This window comes from Hirundo rustica, chromosome 9, assembly GCF_015227805.2.
Source record: "Hirundo rustica isolate bHirRus1 chromosome 9, bHirRus1.pri.v3, whole genome shotgun sequence".
Taxonomy (NCBI): Eukaryota; Metazoa; Chordata; class Aves; order Passeriformes; family Hirundinidae; genus Hirundo; species Hirundo rustica.
This window is the reverse complement of record NC_053458.1, coordinates 11,451,518-11,475,245: the sequence shown is the minus strand read 5'-3', so window position 1 is coordinate 11,475,245 and position 23,728 is coordinate 11,451,518. Positions and strand designations below refer to the sequence as shown.

Below are 23,728 nucleotides of genomic sequence, written 5' to 3'. Positions count from 1 at the left end.
TCCCAGCCCAGATGGAAAGGGAATTTGGCTGGATATACAGACTAATTTTTTTCTTCTTGAGAAGAGGCTCTGGTATAAGCAGAAGGATGTGATCTGGACATGTAATAGGGATGAAAAGGTTGGGATGATATCTGTTATGTCAGCTTGGAAAGAAAAAACAACACTTTTTTATTTTATTCAGTCAATTATCTATGAATAGTTATTAGCCAGTCAAAAAAGATATATTTTTTAATGAAAATTTAAAACTTTCTACTTTGAAAATAAAATTAAGAAGGTAATGCAATGTAAAACATAAAGTATTTTAAAATTTAAATGTTTATTAAAACCAAGCCATTTATGCCTTTTTCCCCTCTTTTTTTTTTTTTTTTTTTTTTTTTTTACGTTAATTTAAATTCCCCCTACATTTTACAAGAAACTTTTGATGATTACTCAGCTCACTGATGGCAAAAAAAAAAAAAAAAAAAAAAAAGCCCAAACTATTTTTGAGCATTCCTCTATGAGAAGCAATGTGAAAATGCATTTTGAAAACCTCAGGTAAACTCCCTGCTTGTTTTATAGTCATGAGTAGTTGATTAAAATAGGACTGCTTGAATGAATAAGCAATTAGGATATGATTACATTTAGGTAAACTGTAGAAGTTTTATCTTAAAGAATTAATAAGCGATTCTCAGCTGATTTCTTCACTGCTCTCAGAAGTAAAGGTGAACTGCCAAGACCCCTTACATGCATGAACCCCTAAACCAGGACAGCATCCAAGTACTGACATTCTTTCTTTAGTACCAAAGCTGGTTTTTAACAGATCTCAACCAAGCAATTTCCTTGTAGAGTCATCTTTAACACAGTGGTCACAGTTGCTTACTCATATAATAAAAATCATGTAAATATGCATTTAAGTCATGCTAAAGACAGGCTCATTTAAATAACAGAACTGATGTTCATTTCCTGTAGTATGAATGAAGCCTGCTGCACTGTTTTTAAAGTGGATCTGCTCTTAGTGCAAATCCAGGAAGAGAGCAACACTTTTACTTTGCTCTGTGACACCTGAACCCTAATTGTGTTCTCAATTTTGTGTACATTTAGATGTTCTTAGAGCTGTACTTTTCTCAGCTGTCCTTTGTGACAGTGTTTCATGCAGCACAAAAGCACTCTTCAAATAGCTTCAGAATGATGCACATAATTTACAACACGTTTATGGTGAATTGGCAAGTATTAATTATCTTAAAAACTTTCTCAGGCTTAAAAACCACCTTGCAGGTGAACACAACTCAGGGAGAACCCTTATGCCCACTGGGGAGAAACATTCGAGGGGAGAAACACTCTACTTCATGAGAACACTTCCATGTAAGTCTGTCCAGCCCAAACAATTTCCATGTGCAGCACTTTCATAGCAGTTTTCTATTAATCCTGAAACCTTCTAAATAGAAGTTCAATTGGTTGATGTCCTTCTTTTCAGTTCCTCTTCCCTCAAGGGAATGACAGGATTTCCCAGGCTGCCCTGTAACATATGTCTGGAGCACTCTCCCTAATTCTGCATGTCCTACATTTTTCAAATCCTGCCTTACAATTTTTTATTAGCTTTCCATGTATCCAGCCACCCATCTGAACCGAAAAGATGCATGTGATGATAAATCTGGTTTTGTTACTACAGCTCTTCATCCAACCATGACCCTTTCCCCCCTTCTGATTTCATCCCTTTCATCATGTTGTATCAGCCTACAATTGAAGGAATGGGAATTTTTAATTACTTGTATATCACAGCATTGCCTGTAATTTTTCAGACACTTTGGGCACCTTTTCTTCAAAGCACTGTACAAATAAGTTGAAAATGGGAATATTCATCTCAAATATTTCAAGAAAGTCAGTCAAGAAAGGGAAATACTATTGCTCTCCTTTTCTAAGCAGGAAGGTGAGACATAAAGTCATGCCCAAAACCTGGGACAAAACCTGTGTTTGAATATAGATGTTTATCCAAGATCATAAGCATGGCCCCAGCCTTTGTCTGACAACCAGAATGAATATGTAGAGTACTAAAGTAAGCAGTGAAAGCTGAGCTATATTAAAAAATAAAATCAAGAGAGCTGCATTAATGGTAGAAAATAGAAGGGGCAAGAGAGATGATACCCTGGAATAACCTACCAACAGGAACAAGAAACTAATGATCAGGAGGAGGAATACTGGTGAAGAGATTTCCTCCCTATCCTATGAGTTGGGGCTGTTGATGAGAGAATATATATGCAATGAACATATAAAATATAGATTTATATATACAAATATACAATAGGAAATAGTCAGTATACAAATACTTACATGTAAAAATAGCTTTTTACTTTCCCCTTTTCTTGATTTACAAAAGCATACAAAGTTTCCTGTTGGTTAATGTTTAAGTAGTGTGAGTAAACCCTGTGTGATATGTTCCACACGTAATTCCTTCAAGTGTTCACAGTATTGGCTATTACAGTGTTGAATCTGACATTCCAGATGTTAAAATATTCATAGGACACATTCTAAACTTAAAGCATTAGTTTAAATACAGTTTAAATAAAACACACGTAAAATTGAATTATGGTCATATGACAAATGAGTCTGCTGCAGTTGAAAACTTTCCGTGACAGTAAGCTTGGAAATACATACTTAAACTAGAGATGAGTATATTTTAAGATTCTTGAACTGTCTTTTAATGTGCAGGTAATACTGTGACATGGGGTGTTCTTTCAACTTCATCTGAAGCAATGCAAGCTGATAGAACTCAGTATTACAAATTATCCTCAGTAGGAAAGTGGATGCACAGAACAATTTGCCATCAGAGCCAGACACACTGTCAGTTTCTTCAAATACCCAACAGACAAGAATAAATGACAGGTACCATTGTTTTTGTGTTAAGAATAAATGATCTGGAGCATTCTGCATCAGGAAAGTGCTTTAAATTAAATTAGTCCTCACAACTCTCTTGTGAGGTAGATAGACACTATCCTTGTTTTTAAAGATGGAGAAACTGGAGATCTAAAATAAATTATGATGGCTGCATGAGAAATACTGTCAAAATACTGTTATTTGGATGATGGAGCCGGTCAAATGCACAACTGGAGTAAATGGAGATATTAATGAGACAACTTTACACTCACCTGCTTGGACACTGACAACAGGCTTGGTACAACAGCCAAAGGTTCACTGTGGGCTGGAAAACAAAATCTTTGCCATGTACCATTCTGCTGGAGCTGAACTGTGGGACAACAGCTTCAAAAAGTACAAACTACATCGTCCCAGAGGGTGCAGACTGACCAGGGTGGAAGTAAGCTGCATTGCAGAAGTTATGAATTAATCAGGAGTCTTGAGTAGGTAATACCTCCTCATTCAAGATTTGGGTACAGTTCAAGAACCATGCTTATCTCATCTCTAATTTTACCATATATGCAAGTGCTCACATTATATCAATATATGTATCAATACATTCAGGTGGTTTTTAAAATTAACTCTCATGGACCTTGTAGGTCTGTATTTTTCCTCACATTTCTCTTGTCGAAAATTTCTACTGATACCACAAATGGAACTAGTGCTTCAGTACAGCAAATGAGCTACAAATAATAATTTTAAATATTTGAGATGATGGACAATTTTCAAAGGACCACCGTGTTCTCTGTGTGCACCTGTATATACAGGAATCTCGTCTGTCTTTAACTGCTCCTGCCTTGAAGTAAAATCCAGTTAAAGTATAAAGTGCATAGTGTGGATTAAAACCCTAAGAAATAACAAACAATGTGTCTGCCTTCCACAGATGATTAATTTTGCTTAACAGCTGAACCACCACCCTCTTTGTCTTCTGGTTTTTAGTTTAGTGTTACTTAGGCTGAGAAAGGCCAGCCAGATGTAAGCAAAACTATTGTAAACTGAGACATTTTTGTAATATGCTGTTAAGGGAGAGTTAAGTAAACCAGTATCAAGACACTGTCCAGTTGGGATGTGTAAATATTATCGTGTGCTTCTTGGCCCACTTAGCAAATACTTTCTTTTCCGTGATAAACCTGTGGCCTCCATATGGAGCATTTTCATGGAGAAAGTATTCCTCACACTCATCTCTTCCTGGCTCATAATAGTGGTAGGGAACTTTACGAAAGCCTTCTGACCTAGGGAGAAGAAAGATAAACTTAAGTACTATTTTCAAGAAAACATAAATATATAATCCACCTGAATACAAGAGACAAGCATCTTGGCTTGGATCAGCAATAGTGTGGTCAGCAGGACCAGGGCAGTGATCCTCAGCATTGGAGAGGCCACAACTCAAATCCTGTGTTCAGCTTTGTGCCTCTCACTACAAGACAGACACTGAGGTGCTGGAGTGAGTCCAGAGAAGGACAGTGGAGCTGGTGAAGGGTCTGGAGCACAACTCCCATGAAGAACGACTGAGGGAGCTGGGGGTGTTCATCCTGGAGAAAAGGAGGCTCAGCAGGACCCTTATCACTCTTTACAACTGGTTGAATGGGGGTTGTAATGAGAAGAGGGTCGGTCTCTTCTCCCAAGGAACAAGTGACAGGACATGAGGAAATTGCCTCAGGCTGCAGAACAGGAGGTTCAGATTGGATATTTGGAAAAATTTCTTCACCAAAAGAGTTGTGAAGCACTGGAACAGGCTGCCCACGGAAGTGGTTGGTTCACCAGCCTTGGATGTATTTAAAAGATGTCCAAATGTGGCACTTGGGACACAGTTTACTGCAGACTTGGCAGTGCTGGGTTAACAATTGAACTTCATGATCTTAAAGGTCTTTCTCAACCTAAACAGTTCTATGAATGATCTGAAATCCTTTTCCTGTATCAGCACTTGAACTCCTTTGCTAAACTGTAAGGGCTTTCATGCCATCATGATTTCTAGGAATTTTCCTTAGGCAGAAGAAGCTCAGTGTATCTCTCAGCATACATCCATCTTGACAGTCAGTAAGAAGCCGGTGGGCTGGCTCTTACAGGCACTGCACATTTTGTTTAACCTGAGATAACTCAGCCCACAAGGCTCCCTCCCTAAGCAAAGTCTTCTCACCGGATAGTCCCAGCTGTTGAAACTGGTTTTTAAGCAAGGCAGTTATAAGAGTAGCATCCAATATAAGTAGGTAATCCAGTCAGAATTGCAGCTTTAAGGAGACAGCCTTCTCTGCTGCCAACAGTGCTATCATGCTGTTGACTGATTTTACATCAGGGCTATGCAATGCCAGCTTGGCTGAGCTCTCTGAGGACAACCTTAGTCCTGTCACCCCTCATCTCAGGGTGCCTACTGTGTGTTTTCATAAACAAAGAACAACATATGTTCATTCTGTTCTTTCCATCTGGATGACTCAATCAGCGAGATCTGCAAGTTCTAAAAAGTCAGCCTCTAACGTTAAGATATCCTAATTAAACAGCTGTGACTCAAATTCCGTTGTTTGTGACATTTTTTAGGTTCTGCCAGCAATGAGTTTCACACTGGAGTGAAACAGAATGTCAGGACTTGGACCAGCTTAGGTACAGAAGAATAGATGTGTATGCACTAGTACCATACATTGTTCATGACATTTCCTGCTTTTCTGAATGAAGGAGGAATAGTTTCATTTTATATTTTTCTACCACACGCAGTAGATTAAAGTATTTAACTTGGACTTTTAAAAATTGTGTTTAGAGTTATACTTCTGACAACAGGATTAATCCACTGTCACTGTAAGGTCACCAACAGTAGTTAGTTGGAATTTATGTCAGTTTATGGTGATAAAGTTCACAGGACTTGTTTTATTATCTAATTAGAAACCTCTGCTACTCAAAACAAGCCATATATAACCTAGAAAGTTCAAGTAGCTTGCTCAGTGGTGGTGAAATGTAATTTTAGGTAACTATCCTGGGCTAATCATTTTATTTCACTTCCAGGTGTATCTGGTATTCAGAATATAATGTATTAGTTTTTTCCTCTATAGATTTGTTTTAGCAGTGGAAGCAAATATATTTTATCAAAAGAATATGATCATACTTTGTTTCCAGCTAATTCAGAAACTGCAAAAGATCTTTGATTAAAAATAGTTCATCTGATGTTAGATTTTGTAAATGTTTTCATTTTACCAACAGAACATGCCGTATCAGGAGTGAATATGCTGACAATAGTGTCACATCGAGGCAAAACACTGGGAAATGACTGCCTGATGCATTTTTTGGATTTATGACATTAAAATCAATTGTGAAATTTTGACAAGACATCAGAATTGTAGATGCATGAAAATAATTTTCTATGATCTTACTTGCAGTAGGTGTCATTTATCATCCCATAGACGTGAATTCCATAGCAGGCATCCATAGCCAAAATTAAGGTAAACCAACCCGTGCTGAGATATGAACCTGACTGGACTCTGTAAAAATACAACACACACAAAACAAATTGCAATGAGAAATTATCAACAGTTTATCAAAGAAATACAATCTATTGCCTGGGACAAAAGGCATTAAGCAGTTTGACAATCTGTCAAAACCATACAATTACTCTGAATTATTTATAGATACGCTCTCATTCTTCCCAGCGTGGGGCCTCCAGCTATTGTCCACAGAAAAAAACACCATGTTAAATATCTGAAGTCAAACAATGCAACTCCAGTAAAAGAGAAGATAATTTATTTTCACATCTGAAACACAGCAATTAGTGGAGTATGTAAAATGAGATAAAGTTTACCAAAATACAAAGTACTGTTGGAATTTGTGGTGTGTGCATGTGAGTAAACACCATCTTCTTCTGCAAGCAAAATCTTAATCTGAAGTGGGCTATTCTCGTCCTGAAAATTCACACAGTAGTGAAACTTCCAAGGATATTTTGGTACAAAACCATCTAACATAAGCTTCTGAAAACCAAAATTCTGTGCATATCCCTTTACATAATTTTGTGCTATCATTCTTCAAGCTAACATAGCAGAGAGAAAACCACAAGAGGATAGTGCCCAGATTGACAGTCTTTGCTCAAATGACTAGATATATTCAATGAGCCCAGAAGTATTACCTGCACGAGTGAGAAAAATTACATACGTAAGGATTTGGCTCACAGACTGGTTGTGTGAGCAAACACATGCATTGTTAACCGCAACCCAAATCCTGATTGCTCTGCTCACACAAATGCTACCAATGGGGGACTGGGAGTGAGTGGAGTTATCCAGAGAACCTGGGCATGCAACTCACTGCTTTCAAACCTCATGAGTAGTGAGAGCACACTCAGCCCTTGCTGCTTACGAACGGGTTGAAGTCCAGCTTTGTGCATGTACTGCTTTCAGTTTGACTGAAATTGGTGAAAATAATTATCTTTTAATTATTTTTAAATGCCTCGTTTCCAGAGAAAGAACCACTTGTGAGAAAAAACCCACAAAACCATCTTGATAGAGCACCTTAATAGAGCTGGGTGTGATGAGAGGAAGGGATATATGAGCTTTCTGCCATACCTGTAAGCTCTTAGCTTTTGGGGATGGCAGGGAGCAGTCTGTTCTCCATCCTAAGTGAAAGCAGCCTAACATTTGCACACACTTAAGTTTTGCTGTAAAAGAACTCCCAAATAAGCCTATGTACAAATCAGTTATTGCCACCAACAAAATCTGAAAACATTTTCATCCCGCAGTAGGAATAATATTTTCGTGTGGGGGAAAAAAAAACCCTAGAGCAATTTATCCAGCCTACAAGCCCCAGGATCCCTGTGAGAGAGAAGAACCAATCTCAGGTGTTTTTTTTCCTGGTTCAGAACAAGAATGTACTCCAGTGTCCTGCCTCCCTCCTCCAGCATAAATATACCAATCAGTGGCTTTTGGCACAGATTCTGTGTTACTTCCCTGCTCAAGCTGAACTAAATACTATTAAGGACAATGGGTGAAAAAGTAGTTGTGCAACCTTTATCATGACAAATACCTGGCACATACAGGTCTGAGATTCAAATTCCTTCTCTGTGTAATACCTTTTATTATGGATAGTAGAAAAGCTCCAAGAGCTTTACATTCCTAAAGAAACTCCAGTACACTCAAGTTTAAATAAACCTTTGTGGGTTTTTTTGTGAAAAACAATTACCTTAATTCGAAGAGATGAGTCCAAGAACCCTGAAAGTAGTTAGATATCCACTTCCTTGCCCATATCTGTCATCCTTCATGGGTGAGCTGCTGTGAACTTCTATCCCTGCCTTTCCTGAAATTTTCTTTCCCTTGGGCAAACAGCTACGTATCTGTTTAGCTGCTTTTGTAAAGACTGCACTGGAAACAATAAACAAAGGGTTAACTTAAACTGAAGAATTACAAGTGGAAGCTAAAGGCAGGGAGTCAAACACCCATGTTTCTCTAGGCTGATACCAACTCTAATTGTGCTTCTTTTTTTGACGCCTTTATAGCCATGAAAGTGTACAGCTGTTTATCTGCTCCATCAGGATCTTCATCTCTTCAAGCAGAATGTCCTGCTACTGTCTAGCAGGGAGAATTCCCAATCCAATTCATGTTATTTCAAAATAACATTCTGCCATGATAAAAGGCTGCATTGCTTCTAACTTGCTTTCTGCTCCTGCACCAGGAAAACACTGGCTTTGAGCTTTCAAAGTGTTTTAGAATCATAATAACCATTTATAAGAACACGATGAAGATCAGGACCCTTCCAATAATGGAGGTTTATTGGAGAGCACTATATTGACAGTAGCATCTGAAATTTGCTATACTCAGGAGGAAAAAGGAATTTTAAAAAAGAATTAATCAATATTTCATGTCTTGTTTTAACACTATTGGACCTTAGTCCTCTCATCTATATACTGCACTGGCAGGATAAATAAAAACAGCGGAGTGAGTTCCCAGGTACCTTCCCTGGGAGATGAAGTACATGACAGAATACAGATTATATACTTTAAACCAAAGCACTTATATTCATCCCACTTTTTCCTCTGAAGATACACGGGGATACGAGGGAATGTACTTAAGCAGTGGAGATTCTGGATGATTTGGTAACACCTTAAACACCTTAAAATTCAATCAGATACCATAAACATACTTTCAAAATTCTAATGAAAGCAGTATTAGAAATGTGAAAACAATTTTAGCCGTCCCTAAAAAGCCATAAATCTCCAAATACTTTTTAAAATATCATCCCATAAAACTGTAGTGCAAAGCAATGTCTCAGCCCTTGCTATTATGCTAACACTGTGCACTCAATTTCCCTCTCTACAGGAGAATTCTACATGTTTCTTGGTCAGGGGTTTTTGAGACTCATTAGAAAAAGAGTTCCTCTTGTTACTGTAATTGCACTCAAATTTCAAATTTTACACATAGGAAATAAAAAAATCCTCCATTTATGTGTAGCACAAGGCTATGTAACCACACAAATCTGGGGGAATGAGGATGTTAATCCCAAAATAGGGTAAACAGGAGTTTGTTAAACATCATCTCTAGAACTACTGTAGGCAGATCTGTTGTGATATATGTGTGTGCAACAATCCCAAATTGTTTCCGGCTCAGAGAGACTTTTTTTAATATTAGAAAATTAATGGGGCATCAGATCTGGACAGGAAATTTTCTCAACAGCTCAGGAGAAAATAATGCACTGTTTTTCAAAACACACTTTTAAAAAGATGGCTTTGCTTTCAAGACATGATTTACAGCTGAATGCAGCAATAAAAAGGCAATGCTCACAAAAAGTCATCTTATTTACCTTGAAAATGAAAGCTTATTTTGCATACTTCCTACTTTATTAGTATTAAAGGAATGATAGTTATTGGTTATAATTCACTCTGCTAAATACCATCCACCATTTCAGAAAAGTACATAGGCATATGCTTAACATTAAAGAGATGAAAAGACCAGTGGAATAAACTTAGTTAAAATACTTGAAACAAAGTGTATGCTTGCTTATCTTGCTCATAGTGAAGGTTTAAGTGTTTAAAATGTCATAATTTAATCTCAGAATATAAAAGGAAACTCCAAGATTGATAGTTACTTGAAAGTTTGAAGTCTCAAAAGATAGAATTTGCATTTTTAGTAATGCCTTCCATAAACTCAAGCAGAAAGAACTGACTACAGTTTCTCACAACGTGTTACAAAAGAGACTTGCATTCTGTATTTCAGAAGAAAATAGTAAAACATACTTTTAGGATTGCTAGAGTTGTAATATGCAACACAAAAAGCTTTAATTAAAAGCAATTTAAAATAAAAGTAATTAGACAGGTTTCTTCAGCTTTAACTTTCCACTATTTCCAAAAAAGAAATTGAAATTAAGAAGATGGAATAGAGAATGCACCCTAAAAATGCTGGCAACTGAAATTTATCTTCTTTGACATTTTTAACTGTGCTTTGGTGTAGGCTAAAATGAAGGAAAAACTTATTCTTTCAGTCACTGGGGGTAAATGGAGAAACATAAAATATTTTCTTGGTGATCGAGGGCAGGTGAGTTCTTGAGTTCTGATTTTAGCACAGAATTCCAGGAAGTTCTTTTTCTTCATTCAATTGTTCCAGGATTTTTTATGTGCACAATCAATTTTAGCTCTATGGTTCAATGGACTGTAATTTCCAGTGGGGACTTCAGTGGTAAAAAATAAAAATGAAAAAAAAAAATTGTGAAGGCAGAGAAGAAGTCTACACAAGCAACTGCATGTCAATCTGATTGGAGAAAAGAACTTAGAAGCCTATTTTTTAATTCTTTTGGGAGAAACTAGAGATCACAGAAGGTCAATTAAGAGTGCTAATTAAGATAAAAACCAAGGAAATTTAGTACTTCAAAAAGCTATTAATTAACAGAGCGCTTGCCAAAAGCATTAGATAGACACTTTTCCTTTTTGACTTAATTTCAAAATATTGCAGTAAAGTAAAATTCAACAATGACAGATTGAAATGACAAAATTCTCCAGGCCAATTAATTGACAAAAATATCTATCTTTTCATAAAGGCTGTTTATAGAATCTAATCCTCAGATGACTCTCCTACCAAACTACTGAATCAGCAGCAGCTTTATTTGCAGCAGCTTGTCAGGCCTCTTGATTAATAAATAAGTATAAATAAGAGTATTGGTCTAAACAAACTAAGAGTGGAGGCTTCATAATGTGAAATGCCCTTCCAACAAAAAAGTTTGTTAAAATGATTGAAAATAAACAGAAATATTTTCAAAAATACTTCAGGATTAATTTCGACTATGTTCAGGTAGAATTGTCTCTGGTACTTATTTGTACCTGTGGCGCACCAAGAGACCATTAATCCTCTGGGAGGGCTCGGGGTACTCTGGCTTTGCCTGGCACTGTCACGTGCCCTGTGTCAGCCTCATCTGTGACACGTTCTTGGGAATGAGGGTAGAAAGTTCATGTCCCATCTGCACTCCCGTGTTAAAGACAAGCAGCTCTTCTTCTCCCTGGCTTTCTGCATTGCTGAATCACAGTATATTTCCTTACAACTAAAAATACAGGAATTTTAAATGCCAGCACAAGCTGGTGAGCCTCTACTTAATTTGATACTAACCAATTTAATGCTACCATTGTACTCAGGCTGACTGAGACTTCTTTTTTTTTGCCCTGAGGAAGCATCTCTGAGTACAGCTTCTGAAAAACTTTTGCTTTGCCAAATTAAACACCCACATTCCCCAACTCACAGTTTTGGTCTATGCCCTCCTCTTCACATCAGATGTAGATGTGTAAATGACAGATTGGAATGAGCTGACAGAAAAATGCACCCACCCCTGAGAGAACAGCAAGGCTCTCACCTCTCCCCTGAGGAGCACATACAGTTCTCTTGCCAGTGAGCTGGTTTTTTTGAGAGGAGCAAAGGAAGGACCTTTGGTACAGGAGAAGGGGAAGACTCTAAATCCTGAAGAATATTAGCCCTAGCCTGGATTTATTTCTGTCTTCTCTAAGACATGGTGCTTTTTTGCTAATTATTTCATTACATACTTTCTGCAGGAAAAAGAGCACAAGAGGAGCAAAGAAGATGCAAGCACAGAGAATTGATTTCACCTGATAAAAATGGTTGCTATTTCTGCATTATAAAGATACCTGTTAGGCAGCCATTTATCATAAGCATTCATTCTTTCATATGTGTGTGTGTGAGAGTGTACACACAGGTGTTTGCTGTGCATTCCACAGTGGTGCAGGACATTAAGAATAAACAGCTGTGCCCCTCCAGCAGTGAGCAGAGTGTCTCACACATCGTGCTTCAGGTCATCCTGAAAAGTGAGACATTTCTACATGGACTGATGTTTTATTATCCATCATGTATAGCTTTATGCAAAGCTTAAACAAGTGGAATGCATTATGAACAGCACAGACCGCATTCCAGATTCAGGCAGGGACTGTGCCCAGCAAGATGTACCTGGATAGGGAGAAGTGATGCACTCCAGCCAGCTCAAGCTCTTGGTAGATCATCCTTACTGTGAATCCTGAAAATAAACTGCAGTTGGGTGGCATACTGTTCAATTAATCTCCAGAAATATTTGCTTTCTGTTTATATTAATAATGGAACATTATTCATATCATATAATGAATGCAGCAATGGAACACAGGGACAAGAGTCCATTTCAGTTGAGTTTGTTATAAACCTGCAGTAAAGACTACTTCTAAGTCGCAAACTGGCCCATGAGAATCTCCCCACACAATCTGATTTAAAAAGAGATGTAACAATTAATAAATCCCATGTCAAAATGGCATTGAAAAAAAGACAGGAAGGACACTTATGAATGATTACAAAAAGGAACAGAGAAACGATGGCTTTGTATTTAACTGCATCTAATTTAAAAAAAAACCACTGAAACTATTTGACTTACTGTTTACTTATTATTTTGGGCGAGCCAGGCAAAACCAACATTAGAAATAAGGACTAGTCTGTTACTACAAGTACTGAAAATACCTGAGGCATTGGGTATTTAATCTATGGATATATTTCAAATCTTTGTGTTGTGTACATTTTTAAAATTTATTTCCTTTCTTTCTTTGTATATTCGATATACTCATGGAAACCTGACACAAAGAGGGAAAAAAAAAAAGGCAGGAGCCTAAGAAAATTGATTTCTGCTGCCCAAGCTTCTGTAGTTTCCTTATTTGATTCCTTGACCTGACTTTGATGCATCTCAGTTCAGTTGTGAACTTAGACAATGAGACAAGGGAGTTATTTCACCCAGGCAGAGAGGGCTCCTTCAGATGCCTCTGCTGCTGAGCTCAGAGGAGAAAAGCAGAATGCCTTTTTATCAAGGGAGATCATAGAGGTCCAGCTTGCTGCAAAGCACACACAAGAAAAACAAGGATTTCTAAATAATTATAATTGTAAACTCTGCCCTCTAGCCTATATATTGGACATACAATTGGTTCAAGGTGATTCTCATGTATTCTCAAATCTGTGCCAATCTCTTCAACATGAATGGCAACCTCTGTAGAGAACTCGAATTGATAGATAAATTTCTTACAGCTACTGGCCTTCTACAGGTTGCACTGAGTCTTCAGGTAAGAACTGTGGTCTTGGTGCACTCTTTACAAAACAGTAAATCCAATTCCAGACTTTTTTCCTTCCCTGCTCTCCTCCCTAATCCTCCTGTTTCCAGAAACACATATTCTCTTGATTTCTCTTGAGTCAAGATTCTCTGTTTCCCTTTCTGAAGTACAGACTGTGGTCTGAGCCACAGCCCATGCTCCTGGTCAGACTCAAGTTAGCAGCAGAAGATGCCTTCTGTGAGTGCCCAGGTTGCACTTGTCCCCTGGGGTCTGAAGTTGAGCAGTTCATGCACAATCACAAATAACCTCGACCTGCTGGAGCTGCACCGTGCAGAAAGAGAAGCGCAGGGCTCCACACATCTCCATTTGCACTGGGATTTTGTTGATGAAAAAATGTATGTTTAAATCAGGACAGGATGCACAGAAATGCTGCCCACTACAAATGTGCAATTACATTTGGAAGGAAGGAAAACTAAATTCATATAAGCAGGTTTGAGGGCTAAGCTGCTGGCATCTTTACACAGCCATTTTTCTCTTCAAAAATCACCTCATTTTTGTAAAGTAAAACTCATTCCATGCTTAGGAAGACTGTTTATCAGGAAATGCAACTCTTCTGGTCAATGGCAGCAGAGCACTTGCTCCACAAGACAATTACTTATTCTTGCAGTGGTTGAAGCAAATGGGGGGTAATGCCAAAATTTCCCTGGTTGTGGCACCATGGTGTAAGCTTGTCCCACTGCTCCCCACTTTTTATTGGACTATGCCAGGCTGAAGATTTACTGCAGTCCCTGGTGGCTGTGGCAAAGGGAGTGACAGCTGAAACCTGGGCACAAGTTTCAGCACTCTGGAGGGCAGCTTTATGTACTCTTCTCTTCCCCAGTAGCTGCATCCAGTTTGCCGAGTCCTGGTTCAATATTTTCACACAGCGTGAAAGGGAGTAGAGAAGGATTTAGATTTTCATCCTTTGTAACCAAAAATGAATCAAAACTAAAAACTGTGCCAAGTGGAAATAAAAAGACAACAGGGCCTTTTCCCTGCATCTCCACTTAGATCAATATTTGCCGTCTTGGGTCTGCACATTTTTCTACAGGGAGGATATAAACTAAACAGAGCCGCAGTTAATCCAGGATCCCTGAAGAGATTTAATTAAAGAGGCTTTCCCACCCTTTTCTTTTGGTATTAAAGGAAGCTCACTACTCCTAGCTGCATATTTTAGTGAAATGTATTGTAGGTGAATACAGAAGAAATTTCTAGATTAGCTCTTACCTTCTCAATACAAGATACAGAAAGGAGTTCATCTAACCTTGCCTGAAAGCAGCTTAAATTCTTCATTAAAAACCCCATTTTCTTTTACGTTGGGTCCTTTCTACGTTTAAATCAAAAAGATGACACAACTTTGTAAAGGTGTACATTGTATTTCTTTGACACTGGGATGTGAGTAGAGGCTTTTATAAAGGTGTTTTGTTTTATTTTTACAGTGAAAATGAACGAATAGCTAGCTCAGGATTTGTACCCTAACTCTGTTCATTTAAGAGGGAAGAACATTGGACCACATACTCAGCTGACAGAACCCACACTGACGTACATCAGCTGATACCCTTTCAAATCTTCCACAGCCTGCAGTCATTGTGGTAGTTCAAGCACTATCTCTCTGATATATTGACATGGAAGGGAAGGTGATGTTACATTGTTCTCCACACATTTCACATTTATCTGAGAACTTTGCTTTGTACCAGGATGGATGCCCATACAAAAAAAAAAGCTTTTGGAGGGCCAGAATGTCAACTGTAAGTTTTATTTCTGAACAGATAATATTCACTGGAAAAAGAGAACTCAAACTCCACAGATTAGACCTTCATCAGTGTGCATTCCTCTATCAACAACCTATCTCCCACCAGCTGTGATATTCAGAAGAGTGTTTCCAGGAATTCTAAAATAAATTCCTAATTTGTTGCTAAATTACTGATTATTTACATTACAGTAGCACTGTGAATCCTCACTGTGCAAGGCACCATACACACATGTGAGCTCTTGAACCAAAGAGCTTAGCTGTCAAATACCCAAGAGAAACAAATTTTTGGAGAATGTACGTGTCCTTATCCCTAACATGTCATAAAGCATCCAGAATTGCATCCAGAGCCACAGCGCTCTTCTCTACACAGCCTATTTGCACTAACCAAAAGTTCATTTTAGATTATGGAGCATCAATATTTTTAGCAAAAATGAAGTCTTAAATCCAGACAAATTATTCTGATACGGAAAAAGGAGGTAAAAATAGAACTTGAATGGGTCTGAATTCTAATTCAATTGCAAAAGGCCATAATGTAACCCATCAGTCAAGCTTTGAAGATGAACTGCTAATTAACACAGATGTTGCCTTCCCTTTTACTACTGTAACTTTCTCCAGATTCTTTTCCTTAAAGTATAAAAGGAACAAAATATTTCCCTTTCTTTTGTTCTTTTTGACATACATTTTAATGAAGTACACACACATATATAGGTATCCTATTATGGTTCAGTATCAATATTAGGGTCTTGCTATATCTATCTATATTCCATCAAAATGGATCAAATCTTTCACTGCTTTCTTAATTAACTCACCTCTGTCCAAATATCAAGAAATAAGCAAATAATCCTGACATTTGAGCTACTGAAACTTCTTCTAAGTCCTCCACTGCTTGGTTTACATAGTAGGTGACCTTCTGAAGGGCATCTTTCGCTCACACACATTGTAGGCAGAAGAGGCTGAAGTCTACTTAAAACCCCACTTAAAATATAGGGTCCCAAATCCTGAGGACACACAGGATTAGCTTTTGTTATTCCCCTTTTGCTTCCCCAGAGCCACTACATCTATACAGCAGGGTCTTCTGAAGGCCAGATGTCTGCAGCCACTGGTTCAAATATCTACACTGGAGGCAGCACCTTGATTGTAAGCAGACATATTTGGCAGGACAAAGAATGGCACAAGTTCTTCTCTCAGATGGCAGCCTTTAGAAAAAGCATGGTGCAGCAAACAGTTCAGAAAAGCAGGAGACTGCCACAGAGAAACTCATAGGAAGAGGAACTAGGGGTCACAGTTGATTTCCTACTATCCCACTGAACAGTTTCTTCAACACTGGACAATTTCAGAATATATTATTCCAATATTCATTGAATAGTCTGCAGGAGGTTAATAACACAAGTAGAAGCTTTGAGAAAAATCTCCATACTTATTAGAATGGCAGTTAAATGCTCGAAACCAGAATTTTTATGGCTTCGCTGCTATCAACTGAAGTAGCAAATTAGTTAATTTTCCAAGTCTTTCACAATCCAGCTTTTTGAGAATAATAAATACAAGAATCATCATACTAATCATCTAGCCCACTCACTGTCAGTCTAAACTAATGCCCAGGTATCAAGAATGGTGAGGACTTCAGTTAGCACCAGGAATATGATATTTCCAGTGAACCCAAGTTATTAGAATGAGCTCATGAAGTGGAACAGCGGTCCTTTGCTTTATAAATGAATGCTCTGATTTCTCTTCCACATTGTACTGCTCTTAGTAACATCAACTTTTCAGCGATTCCCAGTATCAGCTAGTTAAGGCTTGGCAATGTTGCCACGGAATTTTGCAGGCAAGCAGCTCCTCGAAGGCCACACACGCAACAGACCCAGCAGAGGAGCCTGTGGCTGCTCCCCTGGCACCAAAGTTCAGGACATCACAATTAACTAAATTCTTGTCTACAAGATTTGCATCACAAACGTTAAAACATGCTAATTCATTACAACTAGAAACTGCAACCCGCTTGCCACAATTGAGCTGACTCAAGTCTAGGCTACATTCTTTTGGCACCAAACTGTAAAATCTCGAACTGACTAAAATCTGTTCTATGGTTACATTACAGAGAACATCAGGTAACAGTAGGAGCTACACTACTGGAAGGAATGCCACATTAAAAATTAAGAGTTCAAGCACATACAAAAGCAGAGATAGTGTCACAATTAGCTTTACAAAACAACATAATTCTTTATAAAGCTCTTTCTTTGCCTCTTCATGCTATGTGCCTGATAAGCCCTTGCCAACAAAGACATTATACTAATTACAATTAGTTGTACAAAGTGTTGGACAACTTAAATGATTTATTGATTTTTTTTCCCCTCAGAAAATAAATGTTATTTTGAATTCCAAATATACATAAGAAAAATAAAGCAGAAGCCATGGCATGTTCATTCCAGACACGTATGAATGTGAATATACTTACAGGGACACTCAATCCATTTAAAACTTTAATCTTTTCCCTGGAAAAAATCAGTGCAGAGTAGGTTTTATGCAATTAAATTCATTTTTCCCTGAGCAGAGACATTTAAGGTACAAAACCAAGAGCTGAGCTGTTTTAAAAAAACCCTTATAATAAAGAGGATCTTCCAGCTTTTTTTTTTTTTTTTTAATGTCTTCAGGTCAGCAAATAGAAGTATGCACATTTGTCACACAGTATTAATATGGCACTATGTTTGCATTTGATATAATTATTACCTACATGCAATCTGAAAGCATAAAAGAATCTGAAGTTGTTTTAAATATCTTTCTGTGTTAACTATCAAACTGTGGCAATGACCACTTCATACCTAGGCAGGGAAATAACAAAGGAATCTTTTTGCTTCAGTTCTTTGGGAACTCTTTCTAAGAATTACTACAAAAACATCATTTGTCCTCCATCCTACAACATCATGAAGGTCCTGTCATATTAAGAATTTGCTTCTCCTGTGAATATCCTCAATGTTCAAGTGTATTTCCAGGAAGGATTTGCAACTGAGAGTCTGTGCAAAACACAGCATTCGATCCTTCAGGGGAACCCTCTCATAAGCCTATTTCGAATTCCTCTGGAGTTCCTAAAAAATACCTAGACTCACTGAAAAATGAAGAGCTGATCCAGTCTGATGTTCTCCCAGTCCTTTTACATGCCCCATCTCCAGAGTGCCAGTGCACTCAAGCACTTAGATGTAAACCTTCCGTAACACAGACGACGAATGTACACAAGAAAAAAGGTTAGAGACAACAGCCACCCCCAGGAAGCAGCAGGTTTACTTTCTGCTCTCTGAGTGCCTTTTGCCATTACACCAACCATTTTGTCCCCAGTCTTGTCAAGTGAAGGCACAGCACTTAGGAAAATACATTTCTCTCTTTTTCTGGTCTGCAAGTCAGCATTATCTGATTAGGTCTACTTCCTACGGCTTGTTCAGTCTTGCTTATCAGACACAGTGGAAAATATTTCCAATAATAAGCCAGCAGAAATCTGCCTTCATATCTGGTGTCAGGCTACATATAACAGAAATCTTTTCATTTTAGTTTTAAAGTATTGCTTCATTCAACAAGCCGACTGCTGGCTGACACACAATCTAACCTAAAGGCTATGGATCAGCAGGTAAATGCAGAAATTCTATTAGTTTTCAGACCCAAGGTTTACGCCTTTCATTTCAAATGAAATCAAAATCCTACACATGAATAGGTAAAGCACAGAGTAAAGATCCTTTCTTAAAACCATCCATTACATATTACATGAGTGCAAGGAAGAAAGCAGCTTCTGCATCTTGTAGATACTGTGTTTCTTGTGCTCAATGACTCTGCCAAGGATGGTAAATAGCAGACATAAAAGAGATCCATTTTGAGAAAAAATTAAAACCATGACGAACATTATATTAGGCAATATGGAATCTTGCAAAGGTACAAAGTCAGGCAAATTCAGATATGCTTGGTATTAACAAAACCTCTCCAAGCTTGTATAAATTGGACTTCCTTACCTAAATCTGATTTTAAAAGTCATAGTCAAACCTGTCTATGCTTTAAAGCTTTTGGAAAAGAACATCCTCATACAGGACCAGAAGAAAGAAGTTGTGCAAAAGTGCATATTATGAAGTATCCAGAATATTGAGGAGATTATTTCTTTTTCCAAACTGAAAGAAACACCACCAACAAAGAGAGAATTCATTCCTTTGTTCTTTCTAGAAATGCAGTCACCCAGCTTTATATATAAATACAAGAGATTTGGGAATGGTTTACTCCTAATTTCATTTTACTGGTTGCTCTAAAGAGATATATTCACTGGAAGTTCTCAGAGCACAGGCATCAGCATTTCGACACAGTACATAGACTGAATCCCCAAACTAATAGCAGAGAGTATAATTCACTTCTGGTGTGGTTTTCCTTCATAATGGTGGATCATATCAGTCTTAGAGCAAGAAAATCAGTTGTGTTTACATGATCACAACTATGATCACGCTAATAGCGCTTTGGGTTTTTTTGCTGTAGGTCTTATTCTTTGCATTCAGTTAAGGAAATTGTTCCATAGCTTGGCCCGGAAAAAAATACAGAATAAAAGCACCTCTTTTTGTTCCTTGAAAACTTAGCTGTAATATTTGTCTTTGGAGTATTGCATTAGACAGAAAATAAGCTTGTTGGGCTCCTTCTTTTTCACTATATAAGCCTACTCAGATCTTTAGTTTGTACTTTGTGTTTATTTGTATTTAATCTGCATTTTCTCCTGGCAATAGGTTCGATAGCCTCTTGTTTCATTTTGTGCTGATGCTATCTTAGAGCTTGATGAGAACAAGTGAGTTTGTATTCTTTATCATAGCTCTTAGCTATTATAATACACAGTTCTCATGCATAGATATCCCATATATTTTCTCCAAGAGAGTAGAACTGTAGGTGTTACACAAATACCAAGAAATGTTATGTTAACTGGCCTAGAGTGAAATCAAACTGAAACATCAAGATGCAATGACCAGGTTCAGCTCCCCCTCAAGTCCAGTAAGCCAATTAAATCACATTTTATGAAGAAAGTAAAAGACCCCAAACATGTTTATCTCACAGATGATAGCAGAAATGTTGCCTTATCTTTTCCTTTTGACACGTATATGTCAGCACTTCTGATTCTGCACAAGTATTTTTGACAAGGAAACAGTGCTCTGAACTCTTCAGTCAAAGGCTGATCTAAACGGTGCTTTAAAAATAACATTTTGTTCGGTTTACTAAACCAGGGCTGCACAAAACTAACATAAAATATAAAAATACTATATATAAAATATAAAATAAAGTCTGAGCTGGCACCATTGCTTATGTAGTGCCTTTCATCACAAAAGGTTTTTGGTAGAATACACACACACTGACGAATGCAGCCACTTGCACACAGCAATGATAGAGGACAATTTAGGATGAGGATGAAGAACCATGTATCAAGTGGGAGATGCTTTTTCAATGCTGGCAAGAGAGGAATACTGCTATGGAGCAGTTTCCCAATGCATTCTTGAAATACCTTGGAAATTGTTCACCTAAGTATTGACTGGCTCTGACTAGATTTAACTTGTTTGATCTGATGAGATCAGGCTGTATGGCTGCAAGTTTGTGATAAGAAGCCAGTGTTAGAAATTGAAGATCTCAGAAAAGCAAAGCAAGAAAACCCACAACCCTAAACCATTCATATGGAAATTACTCAATATAAACAGGTAGTTTCTTCTTGAACTGTTCATATAATATTCTATATCCTTGGATCATTACGAAAACCATGTGTGTACACAGATTATTACCATATGAAACAATGAAGATGTCTTACGTCCCCTCATAGGTTCACCAGCATTGCTCAGGGGTTTGTTACTTGAGAGCAATGTCATTATCCTTTATCTTTATGCTATGTAGTATCCTCCATTGTGCAGTATTCATTATTACACACTTTTCATGCACTGCCTCTGCATGCGTATGTAACACACAGAGATTACACCAACAGATTTACAGATACCACAGACACACACTGCACTCACATCCATCACAGTATTCCTCACCCTTACGAGGCAGAGCAGCAGAATTACACTAGCTTATACACTAGAAGATCATTCTTTGGAAATGTTGAATGATTTTAGTGGTGACATTACAACTTTGTTTTCCTTCACTTTGTTCCTAAGAGAATGTAAGAAATAAAAATGTACTTGTGGGGGAAGGAATATTAATTAAACTATTTTATAGATTTCAGCAATTGTTCAAAAGCTAGAGAACAATAACACAGGTGGAGGAAGAAGACAGAACGTCTTCAACTGAGATTATTCATGTTTTCCATTTACTTGTACAAGTATAACCAGAGAGCTGCTCTTCAACTGGGGAGCTGTCACTTCTGTGAACTTGAGTGAAGCTTTGTTCTTTTTTACCTTTGTATTTTTATTTGATTTCTCTGAGTGCAGGCAAAGGGTTAGTTTGAAATCATGGGGTTTTTTTCCCCACTGTGGAATGAGCTGTCCACCTCTAACTTGTAAAATACAATGTAGACTAGGAAGGCCCATAATATTTAAACAGTTTACAGAGGCAAGCAACAGAAAACAAGCAACTGGAGTGGGAGTATTTTGTACAGAGCAGTGTTTGAAAAGATGCTAGGTATTATCTCCCTCAGTCCTCAAATACCACAGTAAATGAACACATAAGTCAGACTTCATTTTTCCCTGAAACATTTTTTAAAATTGTCTTTTCATACAGATTTCTGGAGTTTCCCTTTAAGAACAGAGTCTGGGAAGAAGGCATTACAAATATAAGATTATCTCCTCTTGATAACTTATTTCGCTAGCGCATAAATCAGATGAAATGTGATTCTGAATTGCATGAATGCATGAAAATTAACCATGGGAAAACGCACTGCAATCCAGAGGTGAAATCTACATCGGCAACAAGTTCCTTTTAAAGCAGTTTGACGCTGCACGTAAACAAGCCCTCACAGTTTTATGCAAGGTGTGTAAGGACAAATATTATCATGAGCGAGCAGAAAAGCTAAACCTGGGGTGGACAAAGCCAGCTCAGTGCAGCTCAGCTCCGTCTGTGCTGAGCTCACGTTCCACCCCGAATCATGCTCAGCAGCCCGTCAGACCCTGCCTGAGACGAGCTGTGGGGTACAGGACGTTACTGCTCCAGCTCTTTGTCAACACCAAACAGCTGGAACTGCTTGATCCCACACAGCTCTGGAGCACACAGCACAGGTCTCTAACCTGCTCTGAGCAAAACAAACAAAGTAGACCAACTCCTGGATACTGGAAGCACAGCAGCAACAGCAAGGACAGCACAGTTAGCAAGTGGCTGTGTCTCGAAGCAGTGCGGCCAGGAATGTGAATCTTGGCCCTCCGCGAGTGTGCGTTTGTGAGCAGCTTCCTAGAATTTCTATTAATAGGAAATTGGAAAAAATAAATCCACCAGGAGAGAACAAAATATCTGATCTTGTGATTATGGACAAACAAATAGCTTCAAAATGGCTCTGTATCTATAAAGACGATTATTGGAACTGCATCTTTTCTGGCCTGGATTGAAGCACGCCTGATATTCACATACAAAGATCATCGTTGTAATGGTAATTTCTTCACCACTCCAGAAGCCTGAGTAGCAAACTCAGCTATGATTAAATAATTCAATTCACCTCTTTGTAACTTCTACGTGGCATGACATTGTTATTTACCTGAACAGTGGCTATAAATCCTCACAATTCAAATATTATACAATGCAACAGACTATTGCCAACCTGAGACAAGACCACTAGTAAAGCACTTCTCCCTAAGCAAATAATGCTGTGAGCTTTTCAGTACTTTGCCTTAGGTGCTTAGCTTTGTTCAAAAATAATAATGAAAAGCAGCAGAAGAGATATTTGACAAAGTGGTTAGGTGGAGGCTGACATTAAGATGGATCTTCATTCAGTAGCAGCAGGTTGAAGAAGCATGTTCTAGAAAATAATATTTTTTTTTCTTTACTCCTCTTTGTAAGAGAAGAAAAAAGTCCAAACTAATCCAAGCCAAACTAATTTTTATCAAAATTCCATAAAAATGAAGTAAAATTATTTATGTTCTTTGTGATCTCTTTTGGTTTTCGGTCTGACATTGAACTGTGTTGTGCTTATATCTAAATGACTGTGTATAGAGGGCTTCAACTGCCCAAGAAAAAAGAATTAGAATTTGCACAAAGTTATACTGAACTATTACATTCCTTCACATTTTGGAGTGCTCCAAAATGAACAACCTTTTGGGATTTGTTCCAAATAGTTGCTGCAATCAGTATTATCAACTACTCACACACCTGTGAAAGCAGCAGGCATTGGTTGGTTAGAGCATGGTGCTGGCAATGCCAAGGTTGTGGGTTTGATCCTGTATGGGACACTCATGTTAAGAGTCCCTTCCAACTCAGAATATTCTGTGATTCTGACTTACTGACTGAAGCGCATGGAAGCTGTGTCAGATATCCAAATGGCCTACTCATGGATAACAGAGTTGTACTCTCACTCTCTCCAGAATCATAGCATCAAGCCCAGAGTAAGCTGCAAATCTAGAAAA

The 23,728-nt window shown here is 37.9% G+C and overlaps 1 protein-coding gene across 4 annotated transcripts in view; it reads right to left on the bottom strand.

Annotated features, from left to right (window-relative positions):
* Window positions 1-520: 520 nt before the first annotated feature.
* Window positions 521-23,728, bottom strand: part of ST6GALNAC3 (ST6 N-acetylgalactosaminide alpha-2,6-sialyltransferase 3) — a 233,894-nt gene continuing 210,686 nt past the window's right edge. For 3 of the 4 annotated variants that reach the window (XM_040073500.2, XM_040073504.2, XM_040073499.2), the window contains exons 4-5: window positions 6,246-6,353; window positions 527-4,121 (exon numbers count right to left, since the gene is read on the bottom strand). In XM_040073500.2, the coding sequence (XP_039929434.1) occupies window positions 3,935-4,121; window positions 6,246-6,353 (295 nt within the window). In that variant the 3' untranslated portion in view covers window positions 527-3,934. Of the gene's footprint in view, window positions 4,122-6,245; window positions 6,354-23,728 lie in introns of all 4 variants that reach the window. The other variant, XM_058421827.1, reaches the window with a different exon arrangement.